The 22,390-nt window shown below is 45.1% G+C and overlaps 1 protein-coding gene across 1 annotated transcript in view; it reads right to left on the reverse strand.

Moving 5' to 3' along the window:
- Nucleotides 1–22,390, reverse strand: part of BUB1 (BUB1 mitotic checkpoint serine/threonine kinase) — a 137,373-nt gene that overhangs the window by 36,532 nt on the left and 78,451 nt on the right. The window contains exons 14-16 of the mRNA XM_069769202.1: nt 22,284–22,374; nt 14,764–15,029; nt 12,733–12,879 (exon numbers count right to left, since the gene is read on the reverse strand). Coding sequence (XP_069625303.1) covers nt 12,733–12,879; nt 14,764–15,029; nt 22,284–22,374 — 504 coding nt within the window. The remainder of the gene's footprint in view (nt 1–12,732; nt 12,880–14,763; nt 15,030–22,283; nt 22,375–22,390) is intronic.

The raw sequence follows: 22,390 nt of genomic DNA on the forward strand, positions 1-22,390 counted from the left end.
TGGGGATTAATCGTATTATCCTAGGTAGTGCATTCCAAAGAATCGGCGCAGCACGTGTAAAGTCTTGGAGACGGGAGTGGGAGGTTCTGATTATTGAGGATGCTAACCTGAGGTCATCAGCGGAGCGGAGGGCACGGGTAGGGTGGTAGACTGAGACCAGAGAGGAGATGTAGGGTGGTGCTGAGCCATGGAGTGCTTTGTGGATGAGGGTAGTAGTTTTGTACTGGATTCTTGAGTGGATGGGTAACCAGTGTAATGACTGGCACAAGGTAGAGGCATCGGTGTAACGGTTGGTGAGGAATATGATCCTGGCAGCAGCATTCAGGACAGATTGGAGCGGGGAGAGTTTGGTAAGAGGGAGGCCGATTAGTAGAGAGTTACAATAGTCCAGACGAGAATGAATAAGTGAAACAGTAAGAGTTTTTGCAGAGTCGAAAGTAAGAAAAGGGCGAATTCTAGAAATGTTTTTGAGATGCAGGTAAGAAGAGCGAGCCAGTGATCGGATGTGGGGGGTGAATGAAAGGTCAGAATCAAGGATGACCCCAAGGCAGCGGGCATGTTGCTTTGGAGTAATGGTGGAACCGCAAACGGAGATGGCAATGTCAGGCAAAGGTAGGTTAGTAGAGGGAGAAAACACGAGGAGTTCAGTTTTTGACAGGTTTAGTTTCAGATAGAGGGAGGACATGATGCTAGAGACAGCGGTAAGACAATCACTGGTGTTTTCTAATAAGGCAGGCGTGAGATCAGGAGAAGAAGTGTATAGTTGGGTGTCGTCAGCATAGAGATGGTACTGGAAGCCAAATCTACTGATTGTTTGTCCAATAGGGGCAGTATACAAAGAGAAGAGGAGGGGGCCTAGGACTGATCCTTGAGGGACCCCAACAGTAAGGGGAAGGTGAGAGGAGGAGGAACCAGCGAAACATACAGTGAAGGATCGGTCAGAGAGATAGGAGGAGAACCAGGAGAGAACGGTGTCCTTGAGGCCGATGGAGCGGAGCATAGTGAGGAGGAGCTGATGATCCACAGTATCAAATGCTGCAGAGAGATCCAAGAGAATTAGCATGGAGTAGTGACCATTAGATTTAGCTGTTAGTAGGTCATTAGAGACTTTAGTGAGGGCAGTTTCAGTAGAGTGTAAAGAGCGGAAACCAGATTGAAGAGGGTCGAGAAGAGAGTTATCTGAGAGATAGCGGGTAAGACGGGAGTGGACCAGGCGTTCGAGGAGTTTAGAGATGAAGGGAAGATTAGAGACAGGTCTATAATTAGCGGCACAGTTTTGGTCGAGGGATGGTTTTTTAAGTAATGGATGTATGATGGCATGCTTAAATGAGGAGGGAAAAATACCGGAAGTGAGGGAAAGGTTGAATATTTTTGTTAGGTGAGAGGTGACAGCCGGGGAAAGGGACTGGAGGAAATGTGACGGAATGGGGTCACTGGTGCAAGTGGTCGGGCGAGAAGATGCAAGGAGCCTGCTTACTTCTTCTTCTGTAACTGGTTCAAAGTCAGAGAGTGAACTAGATGCAGTGGGGGAGGGAGGACAGTGCATGGTATGAAGAGATTGGGAGATGATTTCCTGTCGAATATGGTCAATTTTTTCTTTGAAGTAATTGGCCAGATTGTCAGCACGGAGATCCGTGGTTGGGGCCTGCGCTCTTGGGTTGAGTAGGGACTGGAACGTGTCAAAGAGACGTTTAGGGTTATTGGACAGGGAGGTGATGAGGGTGTTGAAGTAGGTTTGTTTGGAGAGGTGAAGGGCAGAATTGTATGTCTTTAGCATGAACTTATAATGGATGAAATCTTCGGGTAGATTAGATTTTCTCCACAGACGTTCTGCGCACCTGGAGCACCGCTGCAGGAAACGTGTTTGCAGCGTGTGCCACGGTTGTTGCCGTCTGTGCCGAGTTGTTTTATGTATAGGAGGAGCAGCTTCATCCAGGGCACTTTGCAGGGTTTCATTGTAATGCTTCAGAGCAGAATCAGGACATGAGATGGAGGAGATTGGGGCCAATGAGGACTGCAAGTTCTTCATAAGTTCCTGGGTGTTAATGGCCTGTATGTTTCTATAAGTGTGGAAAGTGGGGGTGACCTGAGCGGGATGGCAGTTCTTGATAGAGAATGAAAGAAGGTGGTGGTCAGAGAGTGGGAGAGGGGAGTTTGTGAAATCATCCACTGAGCAAAGCCGGGAGAAGACCAAGTCAAGGGAGTTTCCATCTTCATGTGTTGGCGAGTTAGTATGCTGCGAGAGGCCGAAAGAGGAGGTTAGAGCCAAAAGGTGAGAAGCAGATGGGGAGAGGGGAGAGGCAATAGGGATGTTGAAATCACCCATGATAAGGGTGGGGGTGTCACAGGAAAGAAAGTGTGGAAGCCAGGTGGCAAAGTGATCCAGGAACTGATGAGAGGGGCCGGGAGGACGATACACCACCACCACTCGCATGGAGAAGGGGACGTAGAGTCTGACCACATGGACCTCAAAGGAAGGGAAGACAAGTGAGGGTACTTGGGGGATAACTTGGAAAGTACATTTTGGTGAAAGGAGCAGACCAACGCCTCCACCTGCTCTGTTGTCCGATCTTGGGGTATGAGAAAAGTGTAGTGCACCATATGAAAGAGCAGCAGCAGCGGTGGTGTCTGACTGCTGGATCCAGGTTTCAGTAAGAGCCAGGAGATTAAGAGAATTAGAAAGGAAGAAGTCATGGATGAAGGAGAGTTTATTACACACAGAGCGAGAATTCCAAAGGGCACAATTCAAAGAGACAGAAGGCATGCAGGGAATATTAATAAGGTTAGAGGGGTTTCTGGGTGTAGCAATTGGGAGGTTTGACTGGCTATAACATGGGGGGCCGGGGTTTGGAGAGATGTCTCCAGCAACTAGGAGGAGGAGGATCGAAAGAGTGAGCAGATGGTTAAGTGATTTGTGAGAGCGTCTCTTGTGTTGGATGGTGGGACTGAATGGATCTGCGCTGCTAAGCAATGTGAACAGAGCATGAGTGCTATACATAGGAGAGGCAAGGACAGAGGGGCCGATATGGATGGAGTGTAGAGAGTTAATGCAAGGGCGGTGAATGTGAGTGAATGCAGCAGCCAGGATATAGAATATGCAAATAAATATGGTGAGTATTTGTGTTGTTTCAAGTGAATAGGGAATAGATTTAGATTGTCTTACCTGTCTCCTGCCCTGTCTAACTGCCATGTTATAACTGCCGAGTACTTAGAAAAAAAAAGTACTTTGAATAAAAATACACGAATACAAGTGCACGAATGCACCCCTGCATGAATGCTTCCCCAAGCTAAGTCTACATTTATAGAAGGCTAGCCCTTAGATCTTCCTATTTTTTTTTTTTTTTTGTGTTAAAGCTCGTTAGCAATCAATCAAACTCAGTTGAGACAACAGGACACAATAAATGTAGTGATCAGATAAACAAATGTCCAGGTCTACATGGATCATAGACCACTTTGAAACAGTTATGTGATCTCTCTGAGTAAGGACATGCAAAGTCAGATTAAATATCTATTAAATATGTTGAGAGCACAAAAATGAAACATTAGAAAATTTAGATATTTTCGGCAAAATTTCCACTATTTTTTTATAAATAAACGCACGCTATATGTAACAAAGGTTTTGTTAGGTCACAAAAACCAGTCTCAGAATCGGTGGGATACGTTGAAGTATTCCAGAGTTATTACCACATGAAGTGACATCGGTAAGAATTGATAAAAACGGCCTGGTCAGTAAAATTAAAACAGGCTCTGGCACGAAAGGGTTAAAAAGATGGATACATTCGGATCATAGGCCCTACGGCATCCACAGTGCCTTTATCTGACTCATTATAGGGAAACTTCCACTGGGGGTTCTGTCTGAAACTTGTATTTCAGAGATTTACATGGAAACCCCTGTGCAAGTGCTCAGTGTATAGTGCAGGATAAATGTGAGCTGAGCCGTACTGCGATCTTTGGGAGGCAGAATGAACAAATCAACAGAAGGTGAAGAATTGGTTTTATTCACTTTTTACGCCGTTTCTCGTGCAGTATATGGGATTTATTCTTTGGGTTGGAGCGATTACAGAAATACAAGAAATATATATTTTTTTTGTGTTTGGCTGCTGGCACACACTAAAAGAAGCTTTTTGTAAAGAAAAAAATATTCCTGAATTGCTGGTGTTTGTTGATTCTGTCTCACAAAAATCGGAATAGAAAGCGATCAAAAATGTAATGTGCCCAAAAATGATACCAATATAAATTCCGACTCATCCCAAAAAACCAAGCCTTCACATGACCGTTAACAGAAATATGGAAACATTATAGTTCTCAAAATATGGCAATGCAAAAGGTTTTTTTTTGTTTTGCCTTTTCTTTTTGCAAACAAGTTTTTGCCTCATCATTTTTTTTTTATGCTGGTCAACGTGTGGTAAAAGCAATAAGATGATTTTCTTAGGGGCGTGGCCTGAGAGTCCATGTGAGCGGACGTGCGGCTGTGAGCTCCCGCCGCTGTATATTGTAAAATCCTGCAGAGCCGCTGCTGTTTGGTCCCTGCGGGGGCTTACTGGCTGCGGGGAGACTTGGAGAGGCCGGCGGTGCTGTTCGGTAGCGCTGGAGCCGGCGAATATGACCAGGAGACGGCAGAAGGACGCGGGAGCCGGGGATGCAGGCGCAATCCAAGATGGCGCCGACTTGAGGGAAAAGGCAGACAAGGAGAACGCCGCATGCAGAAAGCGCATGGAGGTAGCGGCAAAGCTCCAGCAGTTTGCGAGAGCGGAGGCCGCAGAGGAGGGAGCCGGAGCTGATACCGAAGAGGAGGAGGAGGAGGAGAGCCCAGCAGGAGAACATGAGGTACAACAGGGGAGAAAGGAGAGTAAAATGGCGGTGGCAGAAGGGGGACCCGAGGAAATGGCGCCAGAAGCTGAGCCTACCCTAAGAGACGTTTTTGCGCTAGTCTCTTCATGTAAACAATCTCTGACCATACAGATACAGGAGGTTAAGGGGGACACAGCCCAGATAAACGCAGCCATGCAGAAGATTGACAAACGTGTGGGGGAGGTAGAGGAGAGAGTGAGCACTGCAGAAGATCATATAGTGCAGCTGCAAAAAGCAGAGAAAAAGTTCACTCAAGCAATAGCTGAATTGGCTGCGAAAAATGAGGACCTTGAGAACAGGTCCAGAAGAAATAATATTCGCATAGTGGGCATCCCTGAAAAAGCTGAAGGGAGGAATCCAACGGAATATATTGAAAAATGGCTGTTAGAGACATTTGGAGATATGGCGCTAACAAAAGTGTTCGCGGTAGAAAGAGCGCATAGGGTCCCGCCGAAACCACCTGTCCCTGGAGCGAATCCCCGTACCATGCTTGCCAAAATTCTAAACTATAGAGACAGAGACATTATCCTGAGGAAGGCCAGAGACATGACGGATCTGACAGTTGAAGGTCAAAAGATTGCTATATACCCAGACTATTCTACTCTGGTGCAGAAACAACGGATGATGTTCACGGGTATCAAGAGACGGCTGAGGGAATTGGGTGTGCAGTATTCCATGATGTTCCCAGCAAGACTGAGGGTGGTGGCGTTTGATAAAATTCATTTTTTCCAGAAGCCGGAGGACGCTACCCAGTGGATCGATATTAATGCTAAAAAGCTTAAAGGAAAAGGAGACTGAAACTGTGGGAAGAGTCTGAAGTTGTTTACTTATCTGTCAGTTGGAAAAGAGTCATGTGATTGACAAGCCAAGGGGTATGGGGGGGGAAGAAGGGAGCTGGATTATATCCAGTTAAAGTTAAAGGGATGATGTAATGGTTGCTGGGAAAGGGGGAGGAAGGGTTTGCGACATATTTTAAGTGTATGCAGGCTTCTTGTGTGTGCAAATAATTCTAAGTTAAAATGTTTTGAGAACGTTATTTTTCAAAATGTCTGAAATCCTGTTACGTACAGTGGTGGGAGGAGGGTTGGGAAGGTAATGCCAAACGGAGTGTTCGCTATGGGCGATGATGCCCCACTCTTGGAAAGAGGTGGAATGGTTAGATGTGAGGGGGGAAGGGTGGGAGGGGGAGTTGGGAGGGGGGAGGGGGGGAGGGTAGTTAGACAGCCTGAGCTCAAAATTGATGATACTTATAGTGAAGATGAGCCAAGTGATGGGGACCCGTTTTAAGATTTTGTGCTGGAATGTGAGAGGCCTAGGGGAGAAATCTAGACGTGCTGCGTGTTTGCAATATGCAAGAGACCAAAGGGCCTCAATGATATGCTTGCTGGAGACGCATTTGGTAAGGGAAAAAGTGGATGTTTTGAATAGACGATGGATCCAGAGGGGATATCATTCTACCTTCTCCACGTATGCAAGAGGAGTCTCAATCTTGGTTCCAGCGGGAGTTCAGTATGAGGAGGTGAAGGTATATGTGGACGTGGAGGGACAGTATGTACTATTACGGTGTATACTGTATGGAGTGATGCTGTGTGTTGCCGCGATGTATATTCCGCCTCCCTACTCTAGCAGGAAGATTAGAGAAGTAATGGAGCGAGTGGAAAAATGGGGACCGACACCGTTAATAATTATCGGAGATCTAAATAACATCTGTGATGAATATTGGGATAAAAATAAAAATACTCAGAATAGGTCGGAGGGACACATAACAACATTTGGCACCTATATACAGGAGATAGGTTTGATTGATCTGTGGAGGGTTAGACATGTGGGGGAGAGAGGGTACTCATGTTATTCACCGGCACATGCCACACTCTCTAGAATCGATATGGCTCTGGGTAACAGGATCTTGGACACACTGGTTGGGGAGGTGAGATATCTGCCATGGGCCTTGTCGGACCATAGTCCAATTGAAGTAGAGGTTAGATTGGAGGGGGCTCGCTCGCTAAGTGGGAGAGAATGGAAGATTCATCCTAATTGGTTACAGAGTATTGAGTTGGAAAGTATAGGACGGGAGGTGGCGGAATTCTTTCTCTTAAATGATGGAAGCGCCGACGCTCTTACAATTTGGGATGCAATGAAGGCGTACCTGAGGGGACTACTGTTTAGGGACATTAGTAGGTGTAAGCGGAGGACAAGAGAGGTAGAAAAAGCGGCAGTTGAGGAGTTGAAGGAAGCAGAGGATGGGATGGCCACACTGGGAACCCCTGAGGCAGAGAGAAGAATGAAAAACGCACAAAATCATTTGGAAAAAATTCTGCTAGGCAAAGCTGAGAGGAAACGAGATTTCCAAAGGGTATTGTTCTATCAGGAGGGAGAAACAGTGGGACATATGCTGTCGGTAGTGGCTGCTGCTCAGAGAGGTTCTTCATATATACACTCTTTGGATTCTGCTAGTGGAGGTAAAATAACGGAAACACCTGAAATTTTGAGAGCCTTTGCGGACTTCTATGCAGATTTGTATTCCTCTCGGGTTGGTGAATCGGTCGAGGATGCACTGACTTTCTTGGAAGGTCTGGATTTGCCGAGACTGAGTGAGGCAGATAGGGAGAGCCTTGAGGCCCCTATCACTGAGGAGGAATTGAGTCGGGCATTGATGTCTATGGCCAATGGGAAGGCGCCTGGGGTCGATGGGTTACCCGCTGAGATCTATAAAGGGTTGGCAGAAGTGTTGATTCCTAAATTAAAAATGGTATTGGAGGAAGCTAGGTCTTGTGGGCGCTTGCCAGCCTCTATGAGAGAGGCCATAATAGTGGTCATTCCAAAGGAGGATAAGGACTTGGGGAAACCGGAGTCGTACCGCCCAATTTCTTTACTAACAATTGATGTCAAGCTTCTGGCCAAGGTGTTGGCTCTCCGCCTCTCTAGTGTTATTGCGAGTCTGGTGCATTCGGACCAATCTGGCTTTATGCCGGATAGATCAACGGCGATCAATTTGCGGAGGTTATATGTAAATTTGCAGGTAGAGTCTGATAACTGTGGTCGAAGAGTGATTGTATCGCTAGATGCACACAAGGCGTTTGACAGCGTCGAATGGGGGTACCTCTGGCAGGTGCTGGAATGTATGGGGTTTGGCCCGCAGTTTGTGGCCTGGATACAGCTGTTGTACTCATTACCATCCGCCAGAATTAGAGTAAATGGGGAGCTATCTCGTCCTATAGGGCTGGCTAGGGGTACTAGGCAGGGATGCCCGCTGTCACCCCTCCTGTTCGCGTTGGCTGTAGAACCTCTTGCTGCTAAGATTCGGCAGTCGGATGGGGTCCCTGGGTTTAGGTATGGCAAAGTAGAGGAAAAAATAGCGTTATATGCGTATGATGATTTGCTGTTCCTGGAGGATCCAGACAATTCACTAAGAGGGGCCGTTGAAATTGTTGAGAGATTTGGTACTGTGTCGGGACTAACAATTAATTGGGATAAGACGGTCCTTTTTAGAGTGGATGACGTAGGAGAGAATGTGAGTGAGGATGTTGGGGATGAGAGGCTGAAGGTGGTTTCCCAATTTAAATATCTTGGAATATGGATTTCGGTGCCGGTGGCGGAGTTTCTGCAAAGAAATTTGACTCCTGTTATGGGGGTACTCAAGGCAAAGGTAGACGCCTGGAATAAGCTACATCTATCGGTCGTCGGTAGGGTAAACCTTATTAAAATGGTCCTTATGCCCAAAATTCTTTATGTTCTGCATAACGCACCAATTTGGATCCCTCGGGGGAAGTTCAGGCAGATTAATGCCCTCTTTAGAAGTTTGATATGGGGTAGACAATATCCACGTATTAGCTTGGAGACGCTTCAACGACCCAAGGAAGATGGTGGTTTGGCTTTGCCCAACCCGGAAATATACTTCCTTGCGGCCCAGAGCCAGCATTTGAAGGGCTGGGCGCGAGGGGCGTCATCCAGTGCAGTACAACAGCTATTGGAAGAGGTGACGGACCGACGACCGATGGCCAGGTGTTTGGAGGATGGCTCATTGGGCGCGCTGGGGAAAATATACCCAACCCTGTTCCTGATTCGTAAATTATGGAATAGACTAAGGCAGATTCGTGGGGTTACAGGGTTGACTAAATTCACACCGATATGGTATAACCACAACTTAAAGGATTTTGAGGCCCTGGGAGGATTGATGGAATGGCAGAATAAGGGAATTTGCTTTGTTCACCAGATAATCCAGCAGCAGGAGCTGAAGTCCTTTTCCCAATTGCAGGAAGAATTTGGTTTGCGATCCACAGGGGAATATCAGTATGCGCAGATGAGACATGCCTTTAGAGCTCAGAATAAGAAGGCTGATATCAGGGTTCAAGATGATATAGTGTTGGAGTATGTGTGTGGTGAGGGTACTACAAGGGGAGTTATTTCCACTCTGTATAAGGACCTTATGCACACATTTCTGCTAGATTTCCCTATAAAGGCGAGAGCTAAGTGGGAGAGAGAAGTGGGGCCGATGGAAAATGAAACCTGGGAATCGGTGATGGAGGGGGTTCCGCGACTATCCTTGAGTGAACCATATAGGCTCTCGCAGCTATACATTTTGCATAGGGTATATAAATCTCCGGAAGTGTTATACAAAGCGGGATTGCGTGCCAATTCTGGGTGTCCGAGGTGTGCGAGTGAGAAGGCAGGAATATATCACATGATGTGGACGTGTCCGAGACTGGCTGCCTTTTGGGTGGTGGTTTTGAGCCGGGTTGAAGCAGCATATAAGTGCAGAGTTGTTAGAGACCCGATAGTATGTGTGCTGGGATATGTGGAAGAAATTGGAGTTGACAATACTTGGAAGATTGCAATCGCTAGGCTACTCTACATGGCCAGAAAAGTAATAGCACGAAACTGGATAAACGCGGAACCACCTGTGAGAAGGGAATTTCTCCAATATGTTCAACATGGTCTAAAATTGGAAAAGGGGGTGTACAGTAAAAGGGGGAAAATAGAACTCTTTAATAAAATATGGTCTCCTTGGCTTGATTTGGATTGAGGAGTATAGGCGTCGTGTTTCCTAAGACCTGGAAGAGGATAAATTACAAGAGGCAGATAATGCCTCGGTGGGGTGGAGATTGAGACTGAGCTGTCTTATGGGGGAGGGGGGTAGTTGGGGTAATGTTGGGGTTTATTAAAGTAAGAAAATGTGTATCTGATATAATGCAATGTAAATGGCATTCTGTTGTTCTCTTTTTTTTATATTGTTAATAAAAATCTATTTAAATTAAAAAAAAAGATGATTTTCTCCTTTGGGACAGCACGATTACATGATTACATTGATACCACATTTAGGTCTTGTTTTTATGTTTTGCCGCTTTTACACAAAACCATTTTATAAAAAGAAATAGTTTGTGCATCGCTATATTCTGAGAGCTATAGCTTTTTTACTTCTCTGCTGATGGAGCTGTATGGCAGTTTTTTTGCGGCACAAGGTGAGGTATTCACCTATACCATTTTTATTTACAGTACATGTAACTTATTGATCTTGTTTTGTTCCAATTTTAGTTCGGCAATATGTCCTGATCTGAGAGGGAGCTTGATGTCGCTATTGACAATGACATCAGAGGGGTTACAAGCCTGCAATTGGCACTAGCACAGATCTTGAGCGTTGACGCAGGGTGTCAACTATGATATATAGCTTGCTGATTATTGTGCCAGCTCTGTGAGTGAGCCGATGCGATCGTCGTGCACATATGTCTGTTTGAGGGAAAGTACCTCCCGTACATCGGGAAGAGGGTAAGAACGGGAAAGCAGGCAGTCCAGTTCTTTTCTATGGATAGTGTTTTATTCCCGAAACGGTGGGAATCTACATTTTCATCCTAAAGAAGCTGCCATTTTATGAGCGAGCTTAACCCCTTCAAGTCGCGGCCCTTTTTCGTTTTTGCGTTTTCATTTTTCCCTTCCCTCCTTCCCAGAGCCATAACTTTTTTATTTTTCCGTCAATATGGTCATGTGAGGGCTTATTTTTTGCGGGACGAGTTGTACTTTTGAACGACACCATTGGTTTTACCATGTCTTTTACTAGAAAACGGGAAAAAAATTCCAAGTGCGGTGAAATTGCAAAAAAGGGCAATCCCACACTTGTTTTTTGTTTGGGTTTTTTGCTAGGTTCAGTAAATGCTAAAACTAACCTGCCATTGTGATTCTCTAGGTCATTACGAGTTCATAGACATCTAACATGACTAGGTTATTTTTTATCCAAGTGTTGAAAAAAAAATTCAAAACTTTGCTTAAAAAAAAAAAAAAAAAATTGCCATTTTCCGATACCCGAAGCGTCTCCATTTTTCGTGTTCTGGGGTAGGGTGAGGGCTTATTTTTTGCGTGCCGAGCTGACATTTTTAATGATATCATTTCGGTGCAGATATGTTCTTTTGATCGCCCGTTATTGCATTTTAATGCAATGTCACGGCGACCAAAAAAACGTAATTCTGGCATTTCGGATTTTTTTCTCGCTACGTTGTTTAGCGATCAGGTTAATGCTTTTTTTTTTTTATTGATAGATCGGGCGATTCTGAACGCGGCGATACCAAATATGTGTAGTTTTTTTTTTTGTTTGTTTTTTAATTGTTTTATTTAGGATGGGGCGATTTAAACTTTTATATTTTTTCATATTTTTAAAAACATTTTTTTTTTTTTTACTTGTGCCATGCTTCAATAGCCTCCATGGGAGGCTAGAAGCTGGCATAGCCTGATCGGCTCTGCTACATAGCAGCGATCATCAGATCGCTTCTATGTAGCTGAAATGCAGGTGTGCTGTGAGCGCCGACCACAAGGGGGCGCTCACAGCAGGCCGGCATCAGTAACCATAGAGGTCTCAAGGACCTCTATGGTTATCTTCCTGATGCATCGCCGACCCCCAATCATGTGACGGGGGTCGGCGATGATATCATTTCCGGCCGCCTGGCCGGAAACGTCGGTTAAATGCCGCTGTTTGCTTTTGACAGCGGCATTTAAGGCTACTTTTACACTAGCGTCAAAATCTCCCCGTCGCAATGCGTCGGGGAGAGATTCCGACGCTAGCGTTTAACGCATTGCACAACGGAGGCAGCGGATGCATTTCTCCGGCGCATCCGCTGCCCCATTGTAAGGTGCGGGAAGGTGGGGGCGGAGTTCCGGCCGCGCATGCGCGGTCGGAAAAAGCGGTCCGTCAGGAGCGAAAAACGTTACATGTAGCGTTTTTTGCTCCCGACGGTCCGCAGAAGCACGACGCATCCGTCGTACGACGGATGCGACGTGTGGCAATCCGTCGCAATTTGTCGTCAATACAAGTCTATGGGGAAAAAACGCATCCTGCAAGCACTTTTGCAGGATGCGTTTTTTCTGCAAAACGACGCATTGCGGCGGATTGCAGTTAACGCTAGTGTGAAAGTAGCCTAACAGGTTAATAGCGGCGGGTGAATAGCAATTTCACCCGCCGCTATTGCGCCCACATGTCAGCTGTACAAAACAGCTGACATGTCGCAACTGATGTGGGCTCACCGCCGGAGCCCACATCAAAGGGGGTGACACGGCATGCGCAGTAATAGTATGGCGCATGTCGTGAAAGGGTTAAAGTACAATCCCACGCTGCTATGTGCAGGAATGTCCAATCTTTAAGTCCTCTAAGTCTCAGTCTACAATTACATTTTAACATTACCACTCGCCACCGGACTTTCAACGCAATAAATTACAAATATCAGTGAAGCATCATCACAAGGATCTTATGTAACAGACATGGCATAATTCGTTCATAGCAAAATTTCTGCCAACTTCTACAGTACTTTACCTCTCACAGCACAGATATGAGCACGAACAGTGTCGACAGGCTAAACATCAGATAAGTCAGGTTATAACCTAGAATCGCTTTTGTCTTACCAAGCTTTACTTGTGTTTTCAACTTAAAGGATGGCACATTAGTAGGCCATTGATGGTAACTGCTCAGGGCGCTAAGTGGTGTGGGTAACCGAGACAGGAAACTAGTGAGCAGGTTGTCATCCCAGACATTCTCTACTATTACTTGCTCTGGTGAAAGGGGAAGAGAAAAAAAAACAACTGAAAAAGCAAATAGAATAAAGCAATTATAATATAGACTGAAGGAAAATCCATGTGCATACAGCCTAAGGCTTTCTGTAGCCTCCCTAACTGATGGGACTACAAGCTAATCATTTATATGGTGAGGCAGCGGTCACTACTCCTGCCCTGAGGACGTCGTTAGATTGTGCAAAGGGGTTTCTAGGACCAAACTCTGTTAACCAGAATGAAATAATCTTGGCAAGATCCAAGTTTAGGTTTGCCAGCCCAGAATCTTAGGAGAGCTGTGATGAGCCCGTTCTTATTTTCCATATATCGTAAATATCCAAGTATACCAGATACATATTAGTACAGCTCCCTTGCATGAAGTTGTCCAAATCTGGAGGAATCCAAGGTGGGAATATCACAGTTGTGGGGTGAAGGTCAAATTGTGCTACTCCCTTAAAGGGGTTGTCTGCACCAAATTGATAAGTCTGCAGACTTATGATTCCCCCCAGCGCATGCACTGCGCGCTGCGGGGATTCGCCGGTTTCTGAGCAGAGACCGAAGGGTACATATGCGTTATGCATACCATCGGCCAGAGACCATCCAGTGGGCGCGGCCTCGTTCCATACACTTGTATGAAGTGTATGATGCTCTAGGCACACCAACTGGACAGACAGTGAATATGCATGACGCAAACATACCCTCCAGTCCCGGCTAAGAAACGGCACTAGGGGCATTCACAAGTCTGCAGTCATATAAAGTGACTGCAGACTTATCGATTTGAACCAGACAACCCCTTTAAGCCACATTAAAACAAAGTGCTAATTATTTTCAGACAGCATATCCTACACCGTGTCCCAAATTATTATGCAAATTGGATTTAAGTGTCATAAAGATTTAATTATTTTGTTTTTCAAATAAACTCGTGGATGGTATTGTGTCTCAGGGCTCAAAGGATCCCTGAAAGCAATCTTAAACACAAGTGATAATTAGTTTTCCAGGTTATTCTAATTAAAGGAAAACTACTTAAAAATGATGTTCCACATTATTAAACAAGCCACAGGTTTCAAGCAATATGGGTAATAAAAAGGATCTCTCTGATGCTGAAAAGCATTAAATAGTGCAATGCCTTGGACAAGGTATGAAAACAGATATTTCACGAAAACTTAGGAGTGATCATCATACTGTGAAGAGATTTGTGACTGAAACAGAGCACAGAGTTCATGCAGATAAAGGCATAATGAGGAAGGTTTCTGCCAGACAAATTCATTGTAACTTGGCTTGTTAGGATGTTTGGAGTTAAATAATTTTTTTTTTGTTCAGTGAATGTGACCTCCTAATGCTGCAAATTCACAAATGAGCATTTTCGGTTCTTTAAAACATATCAAATATTTGGAAATTCTACTGTGCCTAATAATTTGGAACAGTGCATCTTGAGTTTTTATTCATTTTGGAGATTATACTGTTATCATTGGGAGGTTTCATCAATAAAATTTGATGTTTAATTTAACGGGTGATGACTTATTAGACTGACTGTCATTTGCACCGACCATTTAGGAAAATCCGAGTAAAATATAATTTGCATAATAATTTGGAACATGGTGTATAAATATCTGAGAAACTGAGAAATCCCATTTTTGGGGACTTCTACTTATCCAGAAAATGGACATAATCTGCTCAATGGACACCACAGGGAAAACCTATGGAGAAATTTATGAACACACAGAAAGGGGTTCTAAATATAGGAGTGTCAATAATACCTGGGGCTGGAAAAAAAAAAAAAAAGACATCTCAGGCCACAAGTGGCCCAAACCTGGCCTAAAGCATGTTAACTAAAGTATATTAACTCAAGTTTGAGGACTATAATGTACTACAAACACACATCTATACCTGATTTTTGAATAGTTGGTTCAGTCTCCTCAAAATCAACGTCATCACATACAATGAATGGCCGAGTTGTGATACCGAAAGGGTCTTCCAAATTTACTGCACTGTGTTGTGAGGAATCAGAGAGCTTACATTCTGCCAGGCGCTTTCTGGAGCTCTCCACCTCATCTTCTTGTACAGCTACCTGTGGAGTCACCATACTACAGGAGGAAAGCGATGGAGCCCTGCCTGCCAACCTAGATCTATCAGGACTGAGTTCTTGAATAGGGCTATTAAAAAAGAACAAAAACCATTGGTTACATCAAGTCACATATTAACATATACAGTGGCATGCAGACGTTTGGGCACTCTACTGTTATTGAGAACAGTCTAACAAGTTAAAGGGAACTTGTCAGCAGTTTTGGGCGATATAAGATACGGCCACCGCCTTTCATGGCTTATCTTCAGGTAAGTATCATCCAAGTGCTGGGGGCGAAATGTCCAAATAATATATATATATATATATATATATATATATATATATATATATATATATATATATATATAAATATATATTATAGTGGTATTTGGACATTTCACTTGGATGATACTTACCTGAATATATATATATATATATATATATATATATATATATATATATATATATATATATATATATATATATATATATATATATATATATATATATATATATATATATATATATATATTGTGGCCCGATTCTAACGCATCGGGTATTCTAGAATATGCATGTCCCCGTAGTATATGGACAATGATGATTCCAGAATTCGCGGCAGACTGTGCCCGTCGCTGATTGGTCAAGGCAACCTTTATGACATCATCGTCGCCATGCCAACCATTATGACATCTACGTCGATACTGTGCCCGTCGCTGAAACGTGGGATTTCTACATCCTTTATGACATCATAGTCGCTGTGCCCGTTGCTGATTGGTCGAGGCCGCCAGGCGGGATGTCTACGTCCTTTATGACATCATCGTCGCTGTGCCGGTCGCTGATTCATCAATCAGAGACGTGGGATTTCTACATCGATACTGTGCCCGTTGCTGATTGGTCGAGGCCTGGCGGCCTCGACCAATCAGAGACGCGGAATTTCCAGGACAGACAGACAGAAAGACCGACAGAAAGACAGACAGATGGAAAAACCCTCAAACAATTATATATATATAGAGATATATATATATATAATATAACGCTGGGAGCGTCACTCTGTCCGAAGCCTTTATAGACTGCGCAAGCGCCGGCGCAGTCTGGGCCTCACAGAGTGACGCTCCCAGGAGATCGCGGTATGCGTAAACACTGAACGCACACCGCGATCTCCACCGGAGAGTCAGGGACCGCCAGGAGGGTAAGTATATTCACCTGTCCCCCGTTGCAGCGCTGCGTGCGGCTCCGTCTCCCGGGTCCTCTGCTGTGACGTTCACAGTTCAGAGGGCGCGATGACGCACTTAATGCGTGCCGGCGCCGCCCTCTGACTGAACAGTCACAGCCAGAGGAGTCGGAAGATGGCGGCGTGCAGCGCTGGAACAGGACAGACAGGTGAGTATAGCAAGTGCTGGGGGCCTGAGGTAGCGGTGACTCCGGCACCTGACCCCCACAGCGCGCCGGTGTCCCCGCCTGCTCAGGCCCCCAGCACTATATATATATAGCAGCAGCATACGGGGCATATATAATGGAGCATCTTATGGGGGGCATATAATACAATGGTGGCGCAGGATGGGAGCAGCACATGACAGAACGGGGGCGCAGGATGGCAGCAGCACATGACAGAACGGGCGCAGGATGGTAGCAGCACATGACAGAACGGGGCGCAGGATGGCAGCAGCACATGACAGAACGGGCACAGGATGGGAGCAGCACATGACAGAACAGGGGCGCAGGATGGGAACAGCACATGAAATTACGGGGGCGCAGGATGGGAGCAGCACATGAAAGAACAGGGGCACAGGATGGGAGCAGCACATGACAGGATGGGAGCAGCACATGACAGAATGGAGGCGCAGGATGGGTGCAGAACATGTCAGAATGGGGGCGCAGGATGGGAGCAGCACATGTCACAATGGGGGCGCAAGATGGGTGCAACACATGGCAGGATGGGGGCGCAGGATGGGCGCAGCACATGACAGGATGGGGACGCAGGATGGAGCAGCACATGTCAGAATGGGGGTGCAGGATGGGTGCAGCACATGTCAGGATGGGGACGCAGGATGGAGCAGCTCATGACAGGATGGGGACGCAGGATGGAGAAGCACATACCAGGATGGAGACCATATACCAACATAGATGCTAGCCACCCGGGCGTAGAACGGGTTCAATATCCAGTGTATATGTGTGTGTATATGTGTGTGTATGTATATATATATATGTGTGTGTGTGTGTGTGTGTGTGTATATATGTGTGTGTGTGTGTGTGTGTGTGTGTGTGTGTGTGTGTGTGTGTGTGTGTGTGTGTGTGTGTGTGTAAGTAAGTATGTGTATATATATATATATATATATACACACATATATACATATATATATACACACACACACACACATATATATATAAAGCCGTCTAAGGGTCACTTCCGTCTGTTTGCCTGTCTGTCACGGAAATCCCGCGTTGCCGATTGGTCGCGGCCGTCGAGTCGAGTGCCCCCTCCAGTCAGGGCTCACACAGGGTTAATGGCTGCGTTACACTGCGTTATGCCACGGTGTAACGAAGTCCGTTAACACTGCTATTAACCCTGTGTGACTAACTTTTTACCATTGCCTATGCAGCATCAATAGTAAAAAGATCTAATGTTAAAAATAATTTTAAAAAATCCGGATCCAGCCCAGGCGTTTACCGATGCTCCTCGCTACGCACTGGTCCATGTATTGCAATCTCGAGAGATGATGACGTTGCGGTCTCGCGAGACCACTACGTCATCATCTCGCAAGACCGCAATGCATTCTTGGGACCAGAACGTCGCGAGGAGCATCGGTAAACGCGGGGCCGACGGAAGGGGAGTATATAACTATTTTTTATTTTAATTTTTTTTTTTTTTTTAACAGGGATATGGTGCCCACATTGCTATATACTACGTGGGCGGTGTTAGATACTGCATGGGCTGTGTTATATACTACGTCTCTGTGCTATATACTACGTGGCTGTGGTATATATTACGTGGCTGTGGTATATATTACATGGCTGTGCAATATACTACATCGCTGTGCTCTATACTATGTGGCCTGTGTTACTGCATGGGCTGTTATATACTACGTGGCTGTGCAATATATTACGTGGCTGGGCAATATACTGCGTGGGCTGTGTTATATACCATGTCTCTGTGCTATATACTACGTGGCTGTGGTATATATTACGTGGCTGTGGTATATATTACATGGCTGGGCAATATACTACATCGCTGTGCTCTATACTATGAGGCCTGTGTTATATACTGCATGGGCTGTGTTATATACTACGTGGCTGTGCAATATGTTACGTGGCTGGGCAATATACTACGTGGCTGGGCAATATACTGCATGGGCTGTGTTATATACTACGGATCTGTGCTATATACTACGTGTCTGTGCAATATACTACGTGTCTGTGCTATATACTACGGGGGCTGTGCTATATACTACGTGGGCTGTGCTATATACTACGTGGGCTGTGCTATATACTACGTGGGCTGTGCTATATACTACGTGGGCTGTGTGCTACTTGGCTGTGCTATATTTCATTGCTGTATCTGTGCATGATGAATCGTGGTATGTGTTAAAGAGGGAGGCCCACTGAGACTCTTTCGCCCAGGGCCCTCAAAAACTTGGAGCAGGCCCTGGCTTCACTGATAGCTCGCGGACGAGCACGACCAATCAGCGACAGGCGCAGTCTGGCGAATTGGCGCAGAATTTGAACCACACTTCGCTAATTGGTCGCGCCCGGCCGGCCAAATCCTGTGTATAAATTGCACTATTCTAAAAACTTCATAAATAACATGCATACATATTCTAGAATACCCAATGCATTAGAATCAGGCTACCATCTAGTGTGTATGTATATATATTTTACACTTCAAGTATAAGCCGAGGCACCTAAGTTTGCCTCAAAAAACTGGGAAAACGTATTGACTTAAGTATAAGCCTAGGGTGGGAATTGCAGCAGCTATTGATAAATTTCAAAAATAAAAATAGATACCAATAAAAGTTAAATTAATTGAGACATCAGTAGGTTATAAATGTTTTTGAATATTCATATTGAATCAGGAGCCCCATAAGATGCTCCATACAAAATACGCCCCATATAATGCTCCATAAAGTTCATGATGGGCCCCATAAGATGCTCCATATTAAAATCTGCCCCATATAATGCTGCACAAAGGTTAATGATGGCCCAATAAGATGCTCCATCTTAAAATATGCCCCATATAATGCTAATGTGATTAAAAAAAAAAAATTTAAATGATATACTCACCTCTTGTCGCTGCCCCTCAGCGTCGCCGTCCCTCTGCAGTGACTGTTCAGACCAAAGGGCGCGATGACGTGGTTAGTGCGCGCCCTCTGGTCTGAACGTCACAGGACCCGGAAGACACTGAGCGGTGGAGGAACGGGGACAGGTGAATATTGCATATCTCATCCTCCTCCAGTCCTACTCACCCTCCTGGCGCTGCATATCAGTCCCTGCATCTCGTGCGCCGGCATTTCTCTTCCTGTCTTCCTTTCCTGTGCTGAGCGGTCAGTGATACTGCTCATTAAAGTAATAAATATGTGCTCCACGCATATGGGAGTGGAGATGTGTGCATGTGTGCATATTCATTACTTTAATGAACTGTACCACGTGACTGCTCAGCACAGGAAGGAAGACCGGAAGAGAGATGCCGGCGCCCGAGATGCAGGGACTGATGTGCAGCGACGACACCGGGAGGGTGAGTATGATGTCTTCTTCTGCTTCCCCACCCTCCTCCCCGCTGGCATTGACTTATAAGCCGAGAGGGGCGCTCTCAGCACAAAAAAATACGTCACCGCTCTGCTTTCCGGCTGGCTGACGCTGACACAGGATGCAGAAGGAGTGCAGAGAAGCAGAGCGCCGGGGACAGACAGCGGAAGGTAAGTATGTAGTGTTTGTTTTTTTACTTTTACGATGGTAACCAGGGTAAACATCAGGTTACTAAGCGCGGCCCTGCGCTTAGTAACCCGATGTTTACCATGGTTACCAGTGAAGACATTGCTGAATCGGCGTCACACACGCCGATTCAGCGATGTCTGCAAGGAGTCCAGCGACGAAATAAAGTTCTGGACTTTCTGCAGCGACTAACGACATCACAGCAGGATCCTGATCGCTGCTGCGTGTCAAACACAACATTATCACTAGCCAGGACACTGCAACGTCACAGATTGCTAGCGATATCGTTGTGAAGTTGTTTAGTGTGAAGGTACCTTAAGTTTGAAATGTAATTAAGAAATGGCAATAGGAACAGAGGAGGTCAAGATAAGGTCTGGAGGACCAAGCAAAATTTCAAGCTGCTCATAGGATTGCTAGCGAGGCAAATCAGAATCTCTCCCACCCCTTGACTGCAAAAGACCTCCTGAAAGATTTAGCAGACTCTGGAGTTGTGCTACATTGTTCTACTGTTCATAGACACCTGCACAAACATGGCCTTCATGGAGAAGTCATAAAAAAAAACCTCTGCTGCGTCCTCACCATAAATTTATGTGTCATTAGTATGCAAAATAAAATCTAAGCAAGCCTGATGCATTTTGGAAACAAGTCCTTTGGACCTGTGAGGAGGCCAAGGTGATAATCGTGGCAAGGAGCTGTTGCGTTGTCACACCCTGACACCCCACAAAGGAAACACAAAGTCCTGTCTGCTGTGTGTGATAAATACCAAGTGGAACACTCACATTAGATTCCAGGGTTCCTTCTGGTTCTGTACTCTCAGCTCCAGATTCTCGGTTCACACAAATAACTCCAGACTCTATGTCCATAACTCAACAGTTCAACTTTACTTGAAACAGACGTAGCACAGTTTTCATTCATTTGCATTTCTGGAACTCTTCCTGACAACTTCCATCCTGAAGACATTTACATTCCTTGAGCTCTCCATGTCTCTTCCAACAACTCCTGTCCCACAGACACTCCCTTTCTCTTCTGCGGCACCGTGCCCCTAGGTTCACCAACTTCCTCCCATTCCCCCTGTCCGGTTTCAATTGGAAAAGGTAAAAGGTGTGCTCAGCTCTGCCTAGTCCTGGCCGTAGGCTCCAGATCCTCTTTGGAATGGTTATTTCATTAGATGGTGTCCACTCACACTCTGCTTAGCCTGGGATCCCTGATTGCCTCAACAATCTTCACCCCCATGGTTGTCCGTCAGCCCTCTGTCACTGCTGCATCACTTCTCCTCACTAAACAGGAAGTCTCCCCACTATAACCCACTGCTCTGTACTACACCCATCTCTAACTCATCCCAACCTGGAAAACCCCTGATTTTAACTATACTTGGTCTGGCACTCATTTCCTATCTCTATTGCTACTTTTCTATATCTTTCCTTAGTCTCAAACAAAATAGATGTAAAGCACATACACATTATAACATCATTAAACGAATACATCAATGTACATAACACTCTAGAAAACAGCATATATCTGATGCCAACACTGTTCAGGGAGGGAGATGCACATGGCAGCCTCTGTCACCCCCTTACAGACAGATGAGATTACAATAGAACTCTATGGCCACAATGATCAAAAAGTATGTGTTGAGCAAAAAAAGGCACAGAATTTCAGGAAAAGAACATCTCACCAAACATTAAGCATGGGGGTGGATCAATCATGCTTTGGGGTTGTGTTGCAGCTAATGGCACAGGGAATCTCTCACCGGTAGAAGCATTAATGGGTTTAATGAAATTTCAACAAATTCTTGATGCAAACATACCACCACCTGTATAAAAACTGAAGTTGAAAAGAGGATGGCTTCTACAAATGGATAATGATACTAGACATGTCAAAATCCACAACAGACTACCTCAAAATACATAAGCTGAAGGTTTTACAATGGCCCTCACAGTCTCCTGATATGAGCATCATTGAAAATCGGTGGCTAGACCTCAATATAGTAGTGCATGCAAGATGACCCGAGAATCGCACAGAACTGGAAGACTTTTCCAAGGAAGAATGGATGAAAATCCATCAAAGAAGAATTGAAAGACTCTTGGCTGGCTACAAGAAGCGTCTACAAGCTGTGATGCTTTCAAAGGGGTGCATCTAGGTACTAACCATGCAGGGTCTTTTAAAATGTTAAAGATATATAGAGCTAGAGATATACATACACACACATATACGCACACACTTTTTCTTTTGCCTAAAATACAAAGTAAATGTGTAATCTTTCACTTTAGGCCTTATAGAGATTGTTTCATCTTCAGCTTGCTTAACTGTTCACAATAACAGTAATATTGACCAGGGGTGCTTAAACTTTTACGTGCCACTATATTTACATAGAGATACATACAATTTATATATGCAAATGTAAACCAGTATTTTATACCTTAGTTTCTTTTTTTTGTGTGCCTGTACAATTTGGTCCTCAGAATCGTCTAAACCCATGTTACATCCATCATCCGTTGTCACTGCATTTTCTACAAGGTGAAATAT

Source organism: Ranitomeya imitator, chromosome 5 (assembly GCF_032444005.1).
Source record: "Ranitomeya imitator isolate aRanImi1 chromosome 5, aRanImi1.pri, whole genome shotgun sequence".
NCBI lineage: Eukaryota > Metazoa > Chordata > Amphibia > Anura > Dendrobatidae > Ranitomeya > Ranitomeya imitator.